At 37.3% G+C, this 20195-nt stretch overlaps 1 protein-coding gene across 1 annotated transcript in view; it reads right to left on the bottom strand.

Moving 5' to 3' along the window:
- Positions 1-386: 386 nt before the first annotated feature.
- FAF1 (Fas (TNFRSF6) associated factor 1) overlaps positions 387-20195 on the bottom strand; it is a gene marked incomplete at its 5' end in the record, with an annotated part of 59308 nt that continues 39499 nt past the window's right edge. The window contains 4 exons of the mRNA XM_009696917.1: positions 387-766; positions 14483-14698; positions 18742-18819; positions 19209-19289. Of these exons, the coding sequence (XP_009695219.1) occupies positions 683-766; positions 14483-14698; positions 18742-18819; positions 19209-19289 (459 nt within the window). The remainder of the gene's footprint in view (positions 767-14482; positions 14699-18741; positions 18820-19208; positions 19290-20195) is intronic.

The raw sequence follows: 20195 nt of genomic DNA, 5'->3' as shown, positions 1-20195 counted from the left end.
ACTGAATCAGAACTGAGACCCAAAGCAGAACCAGTAAATAAATACCTTGCATATATGTCAAACTATATTCTTCAAACAAAACCTTACATCTTATCAAAGAAGTCAGAAAGTACTAACAAAAATTATATGCTTTCTACTATAATACTGTTAAATTTCCATGGCTGAGAATGTCCCGTTAATTTTTTCTGCCTTTTTAAATTAGTTGACAAGGTAGAAATTCAAACACAGAAATAAAATGCATATCTATGAGAGCACTGGCTCAGTGAGATATCAAATATACAGCATTCTAGTGTCAAAAGTACAGGCAGAAACGTCCAAGATTTCTTGGTGAAAAAGGGGCATTTGAGGAGTAAAAATTCTACTTAACAATCACTCACATTTTAACAGTGCATTAATTATAACAAAAGCTGGATGATAAGTGAGCAACAGAGTCATAATGTTCAGTGTTCATAGCAGAATTTTATCCTCTGCTCTTTTAAATGAGGTTGGAAACATATACTCATGTATGTGAAACTTTAAGTAGCTATGTTGTTTTCAATTTTTCAGGATTCTTGCAAGAGGCAAAAGTTGTGACATTGAATTGAGTTGGATGATAGTACAAGGTGGCGTTGATAGAAGTCTTCCTTTCGATGCTGTGCCTCTGGCTTGTCAAAGGATGATTAGTCCTACAATCTTGTTTGATCTATTCTTTTGCCTCTAGGAAAAGGGTTTCTTGAGGATACAGTTTTACCTCCAGTAATGATTTATTTGGATCCAGCTGGGTCACCTGTAAAGACAAGAACAAGAAGGTATGTATAAGTAGACTTTTTTGAATTACCTTCACAGGACCGATTTTCACTGGGGAGATTTTTGAATCCCTCCATCAGTGACAACTGAAGTTGTGAGTATGAATTCCCAGGATGTAAATTCAGAAATATATATTGTACTTCGTGTGTTGTTATTATTATTTTGTAATAACAATAAACAGAATCCATTACATTAATTCCAAGAAGGTCTGGTTTTCTACCATAAACCAATGCGTGAATATATGTGTTTTTGTCAAAGTTAAGACCTTTCGGAAGGGTTACCAGAACACATGAGTTAAGATGAAAAATAAAACTGTCGTCCCAGATAAGTCTCCTAAAATTTCAATCAAACTGATGGTGCAAGCAACATAGTCAATCCAACACGATCTCTCCATTGAAGGGGGAAACTTATTCTGCCTTTATTTTCCTACTCCCTTTCTTGCTCCAAGTGACATGGTGAAGGACCTAACTTTCACTCACTTTGATGCTTATCAGCCACCTCAATGAACCTAGGCTGGGAGAAAACTGTCCACTTTTATTTGTTTAGTTATTTTTCTGTCATGCTAGTGAGTTTAAGTGGTTAACGCACAAGTCCAGTCAACACCAAATCCAGTGCAAGGTAAGTAGCAAAAACATGAAGCAGTTAAGCAGAAGGGAGGAACAGGGCCCTCCTCCTTTCACTGGGAATGAGATGCTAAATCAGCTCACCATATGGTGAAACACATAGGCCAAGAGGAAACGGTCTCAGGTTGCACCAGGGGAGGTTCAGGTTGGATATTAGGAAGAACTTCCTCACTGTAAGAGTCGTTAAGCATTGGAATGGGCTCCCCAGGGAGGTGGTGGAGTCACCATCCCTGGAGGTGTTCAAGAAACGTTTAGATGTGGCGCTTCAAGACATGGTTTAGTGGGCATGGTGGCAATGGGGACAGGGTTGGACTTGATGATCTTTCAGGTCTCTTCCAACCATACCGATTCTATGAAACTGCATCTCAACCCATCTATTGAAGTGTATATTTATTATGCATTTGTGTGTATATAAATATATACGCATTATAAGTACTATATGTCTATATATCATTTACATAGATGCTTATGTTTGTACATTTGTATTACAGGATTGTTCTCTGGAATCCTGGCCCTGACATTAGATTTGTAACGGTAAAGGTATTTAAGCAATCACTTGTGCAGGTAGGCATACAGGAGAATTCCAGTGAGAGCTGAATGCCATGCAATTTGGAAAATAATGATACAGGCACTATCTGCACCATTATTGCTGAAATTCTTCAGCATTTGGATCTTAGCACCAAACCCTGCAAGCTGCTCAACATCCTGACTGTCCCATGACCGACTTTCACTTCAGGCACATAAGCAATTCTCAGTTTATAGTCAGCAAGAAACTTTTGTGTTGAGGATTCTATTTAGATGCTAGACTGCTGCCTATAGGGTAAATCTCTTCTATGAAAATAAAACTTAATTGTAAATATTGCACAATATAATTATTTATATAGAGAAAATAATGACGACAAGGGTCCTAGTGTCCTTCAGACATTCAGGTTTACACGCCAATGCTGTGATATCCTTTAGAAGACTATTGCAAAGCTTCATATAGAAAGATGAACATTATTTCTTTTAATATTTTCTGAAATATTTCACTTCCATTTTAAAACTTATTTTCCCTGGTAATTCTGTTTTAGTTTATTTTGCTGTGTGAGCACACTAGTTACCCTAGAGGTATAAATGCAAATGCATACATAAAATTAGATATCTTTTATCTATGATCCTGCCATGCCACTGCTTTCTAAAATTATTTTTTGAAAACATTGTCAAGCACACCAAATAACTATGAATTAATAAGAAACCCTAATGTATTTTTTCTTAAAAGCATAATTTACTAATCCGGTTACCAATTAACAAAACCAGTATTGCTCCTCTTTCTCTCCCCCCCAACCAAGTCAGGCAAACTTAAAATATATTTGTATTTCTATTGTTTTATTGGATGATTACAGAACATTCATCATTTAAACAAATATTAAAAGCTTATCCCTTCCTAAGTTCATTGAAATCAATGTAATTTCACCTCTCTGACTGCAACAGAATTAAAAAAAAACCCAGAATTAAAAAAAACCCAAACCAACAAACAGAGGCTTTATTTTGATTCCCAAAGCAGGACCGTATTTTCTTAAATTTCATGTACCATGGTGAGCTATTGCTAAATGTCTGAAGAGAAAAATAATTTATAAAAGCCAGACTCAATTTTAGATTCCTATTATCTACAGTCCAATTATGCAGTCCTGCACAGATGCTGCTTAAATTATTGAAAGGTTATTATCTTAGAAAGCAAACCTGTTATGTAAAAAACAACCAAAGTAGTGCATTTAAGTTTGTGATTACAGAAGTATGGTAATTAAGTATCTTGTTGCATTTTTTAATGTTTTGGTATTCTGCTACAGTCCATTATTGCACACAGGCACAGAAAGTGAGGTAAATGGGGGTCCCTGCAATTCACAGCATATGAGCACCTGAGAGAAGCAATTTTCCTTCTTTTCAGTTCAAGCCAGTATCTAATTAGACCTCTCTGTTTTCAAATCCTGCAACCCTTTGCTGCAAGAAAAGCTAGGGAGGACAGGATAAGTCTCTTCTACATTTGGAAAAAAAAATAATCTGAAAAGCAAGCCTGGGCAATAACACAACCTTCCGGACTGTAACCATACAGAAACCTATTATTCACTTGAGTGTAAGTCAAGATACACATCCTCGTCTAGGATTTTCAAACTTCAAGTACGTTAAATAGTAACAATGCATGATGTCCCTTCCTCAATGTCTTTGTACTTAGAAGGTTAGCTAAAAGCGTTGTGGAGTACCTGCAGCAAAAGGACTGTGCAGCTTTTCACTGTAATTTCAGTGTGCCGCTTAATTCACTGAGGGACGGCAGAGTTTGCAAATGTTTACACCATTACCCAATTAACTAACAATATGGCTCCTACATCTGTCAACAAACAAAGCTGTTGTTGCTTTGTTTTAGCTCCTTGGCATTTTCTGTTCATATGGGTCGCCATTGTACTTAATTATCACACCATAACCCTTCTGCAGCTTCTACTTTGTTATTTGTGGTTTGTAAATATGTTGTTTACTACGAAGAATAGAAGCGTTATTACTGAACACACCCCCTACCAAAATAAATGGTTTCTTTTGTAAATAAATGAAATATAAGACCTAAGATGCTTTGTAACTTAGAGTATTTTAAAACAGAATTAGAAACCAAAGAATGATGTATACTAGAGATCAAAGGACCCCGGAGGAGCTGTAGCTGGCAAAGATGTGTCCAAGTGTAGTGTTCCAATTATTTTTATTCACTTAAATGTACGTGGATTATTTCATAATGCAAAATATAAAATACCTTCATATTTAAATGTGTACCTTGTTTCGTTACCATTAGGATAAATTCTGGAGTCCGCTTCAGTGCTGACAATCCTTTGCTCTGATGTCATTGCACGGCGCTCTTTTCAAAACCACCTTGCACATTATGTAAGTTACGTTGTCCCAACACCCTATACCTTTATTATTTAAAGATTTCTTCTATGTTAGCAATTACACAGGAAATCATTTAAGCATGTGCTTATATACTGAATCTGATTTGATCCGATTGAGATTACATAGGTATCCATGTGGGGAAATTAACACTTTCTTGATTAAGGTTGCAAAATCCACCAAGTTAAGCATTCAGCATTTGTTAAAGGCCTAAACAAATGCTAAAAGCATAGAGTTTCTCTACATTTTCAAGTCCTACAGTAACTGACTTTCTACCAGTCGCATGCATGCACTCTAAGAGTCTACACACAGATCACATGGTGATACCAGCTGATGAGGTCAATGTATTTTTAAAATAAATTTTGTGGTTTTGCTAAGGTAAGTATATTATAATGAAATGTAAACTAAAACCCCTTTAAAAGAGACTCTAAGCTGTTCCAAGTTTATATGGTGAGGAGGGTGGCAGAGGAAGGAGACAATGTTCAGGTGCTAAGAGTATAACTCAAGTGACAGCAAAATTAGTAATATTAAAGCTCACAGAATTCTGTCGAACAACATGCACGCGCTTTCAGGGCTGTCCCAAAGCCAAAGCACATAGTGCCCTGGGAGTTTTCAAATTCAGGCAAATGGCTTTGTATGCAAACTGTAACACTTCCCTCTCTTTAGGGAAGACTCTTTCTAGCAACACGACCAGAGGGTGGTAACAGGACCTTATTTCTATCAGTGCTAGATCTTGCCGTTGAGCTGCAAAATGTTTCCGTTTCGCTGAAATAGGTTTAAATGGGTAAAACAAGACTTTTCTTCTAACTACGGATACAGTTTTACAGGACCTTACGCTTTAGTGCACTGGAGCCAAGACTTTATCTTTTAAAGAGCTTTGTTACATAACTGATGTTCGTTTGGTGCACAGGAAATTCATTCTTTTAATAGATATTTGTTTAAATGAATTCTGTGGTAATTATTTCAGCAAAGCACTAGCTAGTTGGTTTGAACTAACTTCTGTGGCACTTTGAATGATTTAAGACAGAGCTAAACCAAAAGATAATAATGTTAACTCTTATATTTCTCCTGTAAGAATGTAGTAGCTACTTACATTTTATTCTGAATAAATTAATTGGGTTTTTTAATAACCCAATAATGAAAATTAATACCACTTTAAACAACACTTTAATACATTTTTATAGCAAGGTCTTTTTCCTTCTAGAATAATCTTTGTATTATTTCTGCCTTCACCTTTGCTGACCTATCTGTTCTATGACACATTCACATCCTGAACAGGTGTACTTTTACCATGTCAAAGGTGTGGTTCCTTACCCTGCCTAACTCTGCAGGGAAAAGATAAATAAAAAAAAAAAATGGCTTAATGCCCAGGAAGGTCATTTAAAAATAAAGAATCAAATACACAATTATTATGACACTTACACAAGCAGTAAATATCACACCCTTCACCTTTCTCTACACCCTAGGACAAGGATCTGATTCCTGAGTAGCACAGCCTCTATACCACTTACACACGCATGAATACATTTAATGAATCTAACGGACAAAGAGTGCTTTTACTCCCTTTCCTAATCCTCCTAAAGTATAAATGCAATAGAAATTACTTAAAGGCACACCTGGTAAAGTACCCAATCTGTTTAAAAAACTGTATTTTCAGAATGAGACACAAACAAATAACAGTGAATCTTTTCTACCTATTGAAATATAGATGGGTTACACAGATAATACACTCAACTTGAGCAACAAACAAAAGTAGGGTTACTTTATAGAAATATATGCAATTAGATCTGGTTTAGTTGAATAAACTTGGAGATAATTTACATCTGAATTGAAGAAAGCAGTCACAAACAAGGGAAAATATGTCGTAGTAAAAGACTTCTAGTCTCGTTCTAAGTACAAAGCTTCAATCCAGATATGTCACACTCTCACTGTCTTATTTCTCTGAAGAAATTTTCTCAAAACAGTATTTTAGATTAAGTATATTTAAAAAATACATTTACTAAGCAAAGTAACAGACGTTGATAAACCGGAAAATTGTGGTGCTATATCTTCTACTTTGAGCATGCCTTCCACTCTTTCTTAGAAAAGCCTTGCAGCGCTCTGAGATACCTGAGATGATGCCAATCTTTACATAGTGTAAATTTTTGTTGCCTTAACGTAATTTATATCAGAAAACAATTTGCTGCCTGGATTTTCATTAGTAAAGGCTTATAAACCTGACTTGCATTACCTGACTTTTTAGACAGTAAATTAAGATAGCAGCTGTGTTCACCTCTGTTTTTTAAAAGACTAAGCACAATGACAGGGCAGTGTAAGTAATAAGGATAAGCGCAAACCCAGCATTGTTATATTTGTATAGTGACACCTGGACTTTCTGGTGCTTTTTAAAAGTTCAACATTATGAAGTCATGATTCTACATGAAAATTTGATTTTTTTTTAATTGGGAAAAATACCTCATGTTTGTGGAACAAAGCTTAAAAAAACCTCACAAACATTAATGGCTCTTGCACCAAAACTAAATAAAACACAAATGTTAATGATGTTTAAAAAAATACCAGATTTTTACCCAAATCCCATGACTTTTTAACAGTGTGTAGTAAAAGAAATATGTAACCACAGTTTATCTACATTCCAATAAAAGACACTCAGAAACGCTGTGTACAGCTGTTCCACCTGGGTAGCTCTGAGGTAGTTCTGTGCTGCTTTTTAGCCCAAGAACAGAGATTTTGTTTAGTGATCAGTGCACCCCCAAAATACATCCAGTTACTAACATGACTGAATATCTGGTTTGTATTTATTTCTTAAGAATTAATCGCACTGAAAAAGTCACTACAAAAAGGCTGCATCTTCCTCTAGCCTTTCAAACAGCTCATTTTCAATGACAAAATAACAAAGACACTTTTTCATTTTTTGCAGGAGAAGTGAAAACACAAAAGTATTTCAATTAATTAAAGTCTCTTTCAATAATACGACTTTTGTTCATGAGGTATTGATGGCGTTAAAGTATTACGCAAGTTGCCTTATACATTGAGAGCAAGAAGTTGAAGTTAGCGTCAGTGAGAGGAGTTCTCTGCAGGTAGTGAACAAGACAATGCTAGTCTTCACAGTGCCAACAACTCTGAGACCGGAGGACTTCGGATTTTGAGGGAAGAGGAAGGTGCTGTAAAGCTGTCCTCAGATTTTCTGCTTTCCTCCCTTCCTGCTTTCTGGTTTGAAATCTTTGATCTATTTCGGAATTCTCTGTGTGATTTCTTAGAAAAAGAGAAGCTGACAGAAAACCCTGGCACATATCTTTTCCTGACAAAGGACATGCGGACAGAAGGGCTCCATCACCTGCTCCTTCACACTATTTACTTCCAGTTTTCTTGCTGAGTAGAGAAAAGATTTAAGTATAGGCATTTACAGATGAGAGCATTTGTATGTTAAGCATCCTTTCTGCTGTGCCAGGGAGCAAAACAGTCCGTTACTTGTGGGCGCTGCTGGCAGTGTGCTTGTATCGAACTAATAATCATTCATGTATTTAATTATTTTAAAATGTGCTAGCTACAGAGAAGAAAGATCACATCCCCAGAAATACTATAGGTTTCACTGTGGATACTGATGAAGGGCTGACAGGAAGCAAATAGCCATATCTTCTGGAAGTTTGAAAACATATAAATACATTTAGTGCTCCAAATGAACTGCAAGAACTTTGCTTTGCATACGTCCCAAAGGGGAATGGATGCGAACACAGTCACTCACAGGAGAATGACCCAGGATTGGATTCATGTGCACTTAATTATAACTGCATGGAAAAACAATCCAAAAGGATTTTTATCACAAGTTCAAAGGATTAAGATGTTCAGATACCACAATGATATCTACAGTATAACATTGTGATTGGTAGATAGGTAAATAGAATAAAAAGCGCGCCTAGGACTGCTTTGGTGATTTAGTCTGATGTATTACTTATGCAATTACCAAAACAGCAGGAGATCATTAAATTTTCTGGTAACCAGACACAGCATTCTTAGTATCATACTACCACAAAGGCTCTTTATTGGTATTTTATCATTACATTTTCTTCCTACGAAGGGAAAAAAGCCCATGAAATTGAGATTAAGCATGAATTCTGGGGAAAAAGTACAAAATATCTTCAGCCCAGTTTACGCTGGATAATGCCATATGCAACAGCAAAGCTCTGCGGCTTAACTAAGGCATCTTCCTGCAAACAATAACGCTCCTCCCCTGAAATAAATGTTTTGTAAAATGGGGCAGTGCTGAATAAAAGAACACTTTTGGTCCGAGGGATGTGCTTGGGTGGAATATATTAATCACATGGTTGGCATTAGTCATTGGGTTAACTAATGAGGATGACTCAACTGAGAGTTCACGTACTGCATTGAGTATTCAGTGTTGTGGTGAATGCTTGCTTACTTTAGTAAGTCTTAAGTAAAATAGCTCATCTGAAATGCACACCTATTTCCCGAAATTGGTTAAACATTCCCCATATTCAAATAGAGTTATTGTAAGAGATCAGATACTATATTGACCTATAGAATGTAATTCTACTTCTTTTTAGAATAAACTTACATCTACGAGATGAGGAAGACATTCCTTCCATCTCCTTTCAGTGACTTGATACATGAAGGGCTTTAATCTTTCTCTTGAGATATCATAGTTGCTTATGCAAAGACACTAGGTCTGAAAAGGCAGATCAAGTTTGTCTTTCTTGGAAGAAAACATTACGAAAAAATCTTTCTGTAATACTTACAGAATTTTTGACTACCTATATGGAAATTATATTTCCACAAAAGTAAACATTACATTTCAAGAAGCAAAATCTACTCAATATTCTCTAAAGTACTGCCAGGCAAGAATATCACCTACTCCCTTTGTAGGTGCTGACCAAAAGACAGTGATACTACTCTTTGTGAGCAACAAACTTAAAAGCAATAAAACCTAGGGGCTGCAAATGCTTCAGCGTTTTGGCTGCAATGATACATGGGCCATTCCTCTTGCACTCAAGGTTAATCAGTCCACTTGTTCTACTGTTACAAGTCATCAGGAAGAACGATCAGAAATCATGCTTCTGAAAGAGGCATGGGAATATGCTAGGCTGGTATGGCCAATTTGCTTAGGCAAATTCTCAGTGTCTTAACTAAACCATACTTAACTGCTTGAATAAATGAAATAAGAACATATACTGAAAAGAGAGGAAAGACAAGGGCAGGCAGTATTGACTTAAGGACGGTTGTAAATGACATGAGGAGGGACGCCTAACTTTGTAGGTGGCTGTGGCCTTGTGTAAACTAGATCAGAGCTTATAAACACATGCCACCATCGGATCTATATTGACCTGAAAAATTTTAAATTATGTGACTTACAGCAGATGACTACTATTTTATATAGTAGGAAATATAAGTATCAGTAACTGAAATGACTGGAAAAATTACATGGATCACGTGTTAATTTTTCCCTGAACTTGCAAAAACATTCTCAAAGTTTTTTAACATACCAGAAGAATATTTCATTCATCTGAAATCCTCCTTTGCCATAAGACAGATATTCAAGCTACTTTCCTGATTTATGTGAAGTCACTAAAAGTGCTACTGGGTATAACCAGGACACTGTGTGAATCCTTTCTCATGGTAACATCTTTCTTCCATCTTTCTATCAAGATGATGATCAGGGGAAATAGTGTTAAAAGCCAGAGATGGTCCTGGACATACAACTCTTTCATGAACTATTTAAAGAGTTTAAACATCACCTAATGAGTTTGAGAGTAGGTTATTTGAAGGAAATAGTTTGCACTGGGTGAAATGCAGAATAATCCTTACAAAGAATGGCTTCCAGAACTGATACACAAAATTGCCAAACTACCTGGCATAGCAATATAGGGATCGTGCTCTAACATTACCTTTCCGAGAACATCAGAGGGTAGTTACCTGCTCAGATATCTATGTGTGCTGACTGCTGCAGCTAAACTTACTATCCTGTAGCATTATTTTCATCACTGTAGATGTCAAAGAGGATTTCTCCTGCCATTGGGTTTGGAGGAATATCTTACTCTGTACTCCCATATAATATTACGAATTGTCTGGCCATAAATTTGCCGAAATCCTGATCATACCTCATTTAAATTGACATGCAACTTGAGTTAAATTTATTTCCTGCCCTTTCAAGGGAGACAGATTTTTTTTTTTGTTTCTGTTTATTTAAACTGCTGTTGAAATTGGTTAATTAAAAGGATTTAAAAAATCTTACTACTCTAAACAGAGCAAACTGGTTCTGAATTATTAAGCAACATTTTAGATGCATTTAAATAACCTTAAGTGACTTAACTGCCACCTGATCCTAAGCTGTGGCTCAGAAAAATAAAATGTGAAATACTGTAGAAGTCTTGGCTTACTGGGGCTTCCAGATACAGTAAATAAAGAGCTTAAGTCTCTAATACCGTGTCTGCAAAAGGCATACTCTCAAATACATAACTAATGCTCCACCTTAAGGAAAAATGAGCAGAAGAAATTATAGGTTGCAATTTTGATTTTTCAGAAGAAATTAACAAATTCAGTCTTTCAAAAATAGTCTTTCAAAAGAGAAAGCATGCGAGGACGTCTCCCTTTCTGAGAGATATCACAAAACATTCACAAATATATCATTAATCCTAGTAGGGTGGCTGAAGCCCAGTTTGGGTAAATCTGTTCTGCACATTCCTCCTATAGTTTCAGCTAGACCTGGTACACTTCAGCTTCTTGCCTGAAGTGTGGTGAAATGCCCATTCCGTGTTAAAAAATTTTAGGAAGACTTCTGCAGATCTCCACCAAAGAAGGAAGCGAGGAACTGATCATCCGGGAAGTCTCGGTATGGGAAGGGTGCTGGGAGAAGGTGGATCTTGCAACTGGGAGATTGAGAGGACCACCGAAATTAGTGTTTGGGAAGGCTTTTAAGAGAAAGGGACTGAGAAGAAATACTGAATGAGAAGGTTGACTGAGCATGCTAATATGCTTAGGGTAAGCTCTTTTTGTTATAGTTAAATGCATTTTGAAGATTAGAGCGATTCTTGGGAAAAAAGGAACTATAATTCTAAAATCAGCACATACATTTAAATAGTGCACACATTTGCTTCCAAAAAGCTTCTGCAGGTGCATTTAAGAATAATGCAAAGAACTTATAATACAGCTTTTCACTCCGAAAGATGTGCTTGCCAAATGTTTTCAACGTTAGAGGCACAAGTTACCTGCTGACCCAGGCTCACCCGTGTGATACACACTTGTCGGTACGGTACGTAGTGCTGCCTTGGTTAAGGTACTGAGGGAGGAGGTGGTTAATATCTAACTTCAGTGCTAGTAGGAAGAACAACACAGTCGGTTACAAAGACCCGATAACAAGTCATTGCATGTGCTTAACTGCTTTGGAATGTCACTGCTGCTTTAAAATCTACAAGTAGTGTCTGGAAAAGGTTAATCTGTGTATTTACTCATGTGTAGAAGTTTGTATTTACAGTAGGGTTATGATACCAACTTTAAGTTAGCTAAGGATATCTATGTAAGCAACTGGAACATAGAACTAAGAACTAATGAATTTTTATTTACCAAAGAAGTAAAAATACTTCACCACCACTGTATCAGGACTGACAGCTTTGAAAAGCAGGTAAAAATGGTCTAACAAGTTTATTACAAGGAAACGCTGATTTGGTTGAAGATAATCCCCTCGTTTCGATAAGACAGAAACACTTTTGGGCGTGTGCATGTTATTCTAATACAGATTAGGATAGAAGAAAAAAATACCAACTTGAGAAGACATGTTTTCATCTTATTGCAGCAAAAACTCCAGCAAAGAAATTCTGATACTTTCAAACATATTTTTTCAAAAATGTTATGTATAGTTTAAATACAAACAGACATTTTGAATGCTATTGTTTTCTGGAGCACAAGCATCCCAAGTGCTCTGTTGTTGTTGCACAGGTTTCAATGGATGCTTGTGATACGTATCATATAGCAGAAGGGTCTTGACAACTTACAGTGTATTTTTAAGACACTATATATCACAAAGCCTAAGGCAACGAATATATACTTTTACTGTACTTCCAAGGCATTCATCAATGACTACTACTTTTTTTTAAAAAAAATCTGTCTATGGAGTTTCATACTTCCAACTTTCCAAACCTGAGGAACATGGCAGATGTCATTTATAGTTCCCAGTGGTTAGCAAACCCCTGGGGATTACTTTTTGTCTGCGGTAGCTGTCATAGTCACAATGGCAACCGGATTCATACACGGCCACTGAGTCAATCGGCATGAATCATTTATGTGACTCCTCATACATGGCATTATTAGGTTGGAATCACAGAAAAAGATGAGAGAGTCTTTGCTTCCCACACAACAGCCCAATGGCTCTGTATCCCGCCATTAAATTCTCCTTTCTTGGCCTCAGCGTTTTCTCCACGACAGTTTCACAATGTACTGAAAATACCAGCCTGTTCTAATTCAGTGGTCTTTTTTCTTTTCTACTCTTTTTTCATTTGTTCTTATGTGAGTCATCTGATCAATTTTGAAGTTTGTTACAGAGGACTAAAATTAATAATGATGATGATGAGATGAAGTACAGAAACAGCCAGTCTAAAGTGCAAAACAAACATAAAAAGTTGGAGTAATATACTTGCAGGTTTTTTAATATTAAAGATGTACTAAGACATAACTATTTTACAGGTAGGGAAGTATGACTTGCAGACTGTTTAAAATACACAAAACCATTGTTTAGACTGTAAAAGATTGTTTTTCTTCTGTCAAGTAAACTGAACGATCAGTCATCCTGGAAACATAGATGACTTCTAGGCTTTGGTTCCACTGGAAATGATATTACATGCTTAAGGAGTAAAGTTAATTAATGATTAATGAGCTTCCTTAAATGCTGCTTTTCCATCTGACAGATTAGGAGTCTCAATATAAGACAAGGTGGAAGAAAAGCTGTAAGCACTACAACCCTGTTCAGAGTTACGCCAAAAATTGGTCAGAAATCACATCCACTCTCAAGGTTGCATGCTTGCTAAGGACATTATTTTCTTCCCCTTTGGAGTACTTGTGACCCTTTGGAGTACTTACAAGTACGATGATAAAGCAAGAGGTATCTGCTACAAAACAGTACTGTAAGCACACTAATCAGAGCCCTGTTCCTAGTGAACTTCCTCCAGGGGCAGTGACGGGAAACTAAATGGAAAAGCAACCCAAGTTACTGAGCTCCTTTGATGAAAAATGGCTTAACCAGTCACCTGGAGATGCCCCCAGCAAACAAAACCCCGGCTGATCCAGAGCTGCCCGGACTCATTTGCAGTACTGAGGCAGTATGGCCAAAAAGCTCCTGAACTTCACCCATCACTGCTTGGCTCTGTTCTGTCATCTCTGCAGTGCCTGTTACCTTCGCCTTTTATGCAGGGCCCCAGGTAATTGCTGCACACTCACTGACTTTTACTTTTGCTGTAACAATGGCGAAATAAGAAATGAAAGTTAATTTGTAATAGAACTGAAAACATATATTTTCAAAGAAACTTAGTAACCAGCACATAAATATCTGTTGATAAATCAACAGAATTTAATTGGCTTTTGTAAGCAGTATTGATCTTGAAAACTGGTCACAGCAGGTACATCATTAGAATTTTGAGGTAGGAAATATAAATGATTATTTACTGCTATTAATTGTAACAGGTGGATGAATAATTTATTAGAATGTACTGATTAGCTCACAACTGTACACTATCTGACACTGACCCTTCCTTGCTCATAACAGAAAACTGCATCAAAATGGCAAAACCAGAAAGATCAGAAGTACCAGCCCATAACAGACCTAAACAGCGTAGTAATATCAATGCGGCTTCCTTCAAAACAGGATGTGAGCGATGCTGGCTCAGCATGTATGGGCAGTTTTCATTGAATATGGTCCACAACTTGGTTGTTTCAGAAACGGAGGATTTTTTACAACATCACTGGCAACAGATTTCGCAACACAATTTTGTGTGTAACATATGAGAGCACTAGTAGGTTAGCACCTGGCTTGCTTACAGCCACAAAGCTTGGCAGCACTCTAACATATTCAGGCATATCTTTTACCTTCTGTGCTATAACGTACTGGTCATCTAACACAGAGGAGTAAAAGGTAGTGGTATTTATTCCTGAAAGGTACATTTACTCACATCTCTCCTTGGAAAGGTGCCCAGCAGCTTGTACTCCTCCCAAGGATATCCCTTGGAAGCTACAAAATCAAAGACAACCTGCAGCTTGCTGCTGGCCAGGAAACGTCGCTCAAAGAATTCTCCGCTGGGTGTCCGAATACGCAGTTTACTGACGGACTCGGTGCTCTCCTCTTTTGGTTCGGGAGGCAAAGATTGCTCAAGAGAGAGCCTGATAGCCTGAGGAAGGAAAAATAACCATTTAGGTTGCAATGCTAGCAACAGAAGAAAAGGACTGAAAGCTTTTATTTTTTATTTTTTCTAGAACTTCAGGATGTGCCACAGCACTCCAGAGCCATAGCTCTGCTTTATATCTCAATGACAAAATCATTTTTATTCATTCCTTAATAACAGCCCACCAGACAACTAATTAAAATAAATCCTTCTTTATAACACATATTATTAGGTCTACAGTTAATGCACGATGGGGATAAGTAATTTAATCATTTGGCAGAAAGCCTTGGAAAAAATTTGAATGAGAGAATAATTGTCAAGTGGCCAATTGCTTCCTTAAAGGGTATAAATTAAAAGGCAGTAAAAGTATTTCTTTAAATGCACTTATCAAATTGCTTTCCTCTTGCACAGCATAATTGACCCTTTGCAACAGAGACAAGACCCTTAGTGGCAGTTCAGAGTAAAAAGAAATGTATGCAGGAGATGTACTATAAATAAACTAAACCACTGTATAGATTACATATAAAAGTAGGAATGGTCAAAGAGGAAAACTGGAAGAACAGAAATGGGAGCTTTAAGATTTAAGCAAGCAATTATTATTATTACTTGCAGGAAGATGGTTCCAAGCACAGGTGTGCATACTTTCTGCAACAACTTGTATGAAATCAGCCCCAAAACTGCAATGACATTCCATGTCTGAAAACGTGTATGACTGTCATCCTGCTAACTGTGTGTACTGCTGATGTCAAGATTATAAGGGCAGAAGTCAAGTCTGTGTTCTCTGTCCTCTGCCTCCGGGAGCTACTACAACACTAATACTTTGATCAGAAGTTGTTTTTTTTAAAAAAATTGATGCCTAATATTAGACTGCTGAACAAGGTGGGGCTGATTTTCGAGGGTACTGAGTGCTGTTGGTGCTCATGGACAGGCACTGGCATCTGTTAAAAATTAGCTCATACTTAGAAAGCAGCCCTGTCACAGTATCACCTCGCTTAAGGCAGTGGTTAATGAGAATGTCAATGAATGGAAGAAACAGCATACCCACACTGTCCCCCTCCCAAAATACCCTTAAAACATGATTTTCCAAACTGAACAGGCAGTCAGGCAGGGATTTACCCAGATTTTCAAGGAACTTTCAAGATACACAGTTGCTATTTGTGCCTTTGAAAACCTCCCCAAGGTCACTTAGTAACAGAAGCTGATGGCGGATGATTACATTAAAGAGAAAGGACTGGGCAGAGGCAAGATTAGGAAGGCTTTTAAATAGTCTACTTCTTACACACGAACCTCTAAGCAAATTATATCTCAGTATAAATATTTATACATAGAACTTGAGTTCATTTTTGCTCATCTACTATGAGATTATATTTTAAATAGATTCCATTTTAATTTTCTCCCTCTCCATTTTCAACCACCTGCTTACTATCTTTCTGTTTTGACATTTCCCCACACAGTATAACAACAGACGCTACATTATTTACTGAACCCAATCAATTATATTATAGAAAAATAAACAGTAGCTCATTAGAGCTCTTTTCTTTGTGCAAAGAGTGCGTCGCTCCCCAAAGTAACTAGCCTCCAAGGCTTCAACATAAAATGGCAATTTACAATGGATATTCTGTACCAGCAAAGCAAGTCAGAAAACAATGATGTGATGGATCACATTAAAAACTCTTGGACCTGAACAAGCAATTTGTTTGTTGATAAAAAGATGTTCAGTATGTGAATAGCTCAACAGTCAGATTTTAAATATACGAACTGAACATAAAGCCACTTCTGTAAGTAAACACTGTTGCAGAACAATTCAGTATAAGTCATCTGTATACTTGAAAATGGGGAGTGTTAGTAAATATTATTGTTAAAATCCCTTTTGTTCTACTAAGCAAACAGATCCTATTATTTCCATTACTGCAGTCTACATTAAAACAGGGAAGCCCAGGTATATTTTGATAACATGGACTGGTCTCGCAGCCTTTGCCTAAGAAAACTATTTCCAAAAGGCCAAGGTATCAGAAAAGGTTCAGGAGCAGATATAATAAAGCAGAAGTAATTATTGTTTCTATGCATGCAAAATTACTTCAAAAACCAAAACCATACTTCTTTGTTGAATCCGAGTGTGAGCTGATTGCTCAACAGTCTGTTACTGCTACAGTACTGATTTATGCTCGATTGCTATTAACCTCACAGGATCGCTGTCTTACAATTATTCTTGACACAATTCTCACAGTCCAGTTTTGTGCATTGCTCCTTCAGTTGTGTTTTAGCTTCCATTCTTGGCTTATGCTAACAACAGGAGCTAAATAAGTCATCAGATACTGTAGGATAAGAAAGAAGTGGTGGACTGCATTTTTCCCGAACCATTGAACATTACTGTTTGGACTGAATTTAGTATTTACAAGGCAGTACTGCTAAAAAGGTTCTTGAATGCTTAAACGGTTCAGGTTTTTTAATGCAATTATCTTGGTCAAAATATATATATGCAAATGCATTGCTCATACAGTTTATTTATTGCGTTTACCTCGGGGAATAATAAATGTGTTCATAGCCAACTTTTTTGCAGTTGTATAATGCAATTTTTTCATACATCAGCAAAGTACACAAGACTGAAATGTTAAGTATACATTTGAGTCATGTGTAGGCAGGGAATAAGCAAGGCTGTGATTTGTCAGGATTCCATGAGTTCCAAGGACTTCAACTAAGAGGAGAATTAAATGAGAATATAATTCCAAATTTCAAATCTCCACAATCCATGAGCGTTAAAGCAAAGAAGTTATATTAAGTCCACCAAAAATACTGGAACTCTGATATTTTATATAAACCAATAAATATTTTTAATAGTTATATTTTATTTATATTTGATATAATACTGGAAACATACTCAGAAAATATATATTCAAGAGGGATGCTGGTATAGCTTTGTATTCATTAGCAACTTGCTCACAGAATCTGGTACGCCTAGAAGTCAAAGGACAATCCCCAATCAACTGTGATTTCAGTCAAGACAATTATATGTGAATATTTTTATTCAAGGGTTTCAAAGTCCTTTTCAAGTATCAGATGTGTTTCATAGCAGTTCTGTAAGGGCTTAGATTTCAAGAACTTCACAGAACAGATGGAAATATTTTAATGACTAGTCTATTTTACCTATCCTTTGAAATGCAGTGGGACTTCAGGGTAAGAAACATGGCTGTACCCCAGCATTTTTACCACATTTGCTATTTGCTAGGAGGTGAAAAAGAGGAAGTCACCTTTATAAGTAAATTTGTGTACATGATGCTTTATGTAAATACCTACATAGACACACAGCGAGCAAGCCTAGATCCTGAAAGAGGCTGCAGGAACCATCTCTGACAGGCACTGGGACCCTCAGAATCTACAAAATTTAGAGCATCTACAAAATAACAGAGTTTGAGGAATGGCACTCTTCACAGCACGTGGTTTCTTATATAGGCCTAGAGATGAAAGTGTTCATTTAATCACAATTTTCATTCTAAGGAAGATTCTGTAGAAGAATATTTAGAAATTAAAAAACGTACCATAAATCCAATTTTCTAAATTTTGGATTTATTTTCTTCTTAAATTTTTTTTTAAAAAGTGTTTTGTTTCCCAAATTAAATTTGGCAACTTGATTGATCAGAATTGCAGCTAGGCTTTATGCTACTTCCTGGAAGAAATGAAAGGGCTCCATAGTATTATATTTTTAAAAGGAGGTCCTGCAGAAACAAGGTTAGAGGTTCCCAAAGATTCCACCATTTCATGGATCTCCTCTTATCAGGCCTATTTAATATCTGGCTGTAATTCAGACCCAAATGATGTAATTGTGACCCAGATGATAGAACAGAAAAGCTATTAAACAGTGGATGAAAATGATTTAGCTGCACTATGTTTTTTATATATACATACAGTAAGAAATTAATTTAAAAAAAAAATTCATGTTCACATAAAAAGTATACTTTGAATTAAAGTTGCAATGTACGTTGAATGAAAGTCGCAAGGTCCATAAAGCTTCAGGAATCCAAAAAGTTGTCAGAAAAGGTAAAACATCCCACCTCACGTTCTTCCTCCTGTTCTTTCCGAATTTGTTCCAAGCGAAACTGTTCTGCCATTTCTCTCTCTTGTGCTTCCCTCTAATAAACACAAACAGCAATCACACATGTATCGCCTTGCTTTCCACAGCTGTGTTTAATGATGTGCACTAGCTATATAAAAGCAAAGAAACTTCTCAACTTTTCTGTAAAAATTAATATAATAGGATATTTATTAAGTGATCCTTTCCTGTCATTCCTTTCCCAACTTCTATTATTGAGGCCAGGACTGTTTTAGCAAAAAGATGTAGTCAAGTTTACTCCCAGTGGCTGTATTTTGTAACCACGGTGGGCAATAACGGCTCTTACAGCAACCGTCTCATCTTAAGAGCAGAACTGAAGTTGGGCAGTCCTCTGCACCAGAGAGCTCTCACCAGCTGTGGAGCGATTCCCATCCTGACATTCATGCCATCGCTTTACCCTGCACACACCTTTGCTCTGTCAGCCTCCAGTGATATGCGGTACGCTTCATCCTGCTCTCTTTTCACATTTTCTCTGGCTTCACGTTCATCCTAAAGAGAAAAAGAAAAACCAACCAAAAAATATCAGCAAAAAGTGATCAATATGATATATATCTTTATGTTCACCAGCACTCTTTAACCCCAGCAACTCCAAAATATTTCACTGCCTTACTTATCTAACTACTGCCAGAAGAAATGAGTTCAGAAATGCCTCAAGGGCGACCCTGGCTTTAAAAATTACGACTTACCTAAAGCTGTGTTTCAATTGCCATGTAATGGGTTGGCATGTCCAAGCCCTGGCCTGAGGGCTGGATCTGGCACCAAGGCTCTTTCCCCTGCCACCTTTATCAGGGCCGTGGCCAGCGCAGACCCCGGGAACGGTGCAGCCTCCTCCTGTGCCAGCCACATGGGGAGGAGGTCACCGGAGGGGTACATGTGGGCTGGTGCTGGGGAGGATTTCACTCCCGCAGCTGACAATTTGGATGGTCTTGTAATAGGGAAGGACAGACCGTGGTTTAGAGGACGAGGATGGATTTAATTTGCTCTCCGCTCAGACTGACAGCGGGTAATGGCTCGTCCTGCAAAAGAAGGCCTGCTCCCAGGTCATTCCTTGGTAAAAAAGCCCTCAGCAGGATCCATGCAGGGTCATGACTATTAAACATCATCCAGAGGCCTCGATTCACAGTGCTGAATATTCTACAAAGATGGGAAAATAGCAAGCCCTGCTCTGAAGCATCTCAAATGGACAGATGCAGGCAGACAAGAAACATGAGGTTAGCACGCCAACTTCAAGCCAGCAAACCTAGCAAAGTATCTCATTAATGATCACAGCACAGAGAAATAAAGGTTTACTAAAAATAACTGAATTACAAAGCGAGGCATCGTCCACACAGTGGAAGATCAAGAAGAGGATATCCCCGAAAGCTGGAATAACTGCACTGGGGTGATGTCTGGTAA

This window comes from Cariama cristata, unplaced genomic scaffold (assembly GCF_000690535.1).
Source record: "Cariama cristata isolate BGI_N322 unplaced genomic scaffold, ASM69053v1 scaffold13763, whole genome shotgun sequence".
Taxonomy (NCBI): domain Eukaryota; kingdom Metazoa; phylum Chordata; class Aves; order Cariamiformes; family Cariamidae; genus Cariama; species Cariama cristata.
This window is presented reverse-complemented; position numbering and strand designations above follow the sequence as displayed.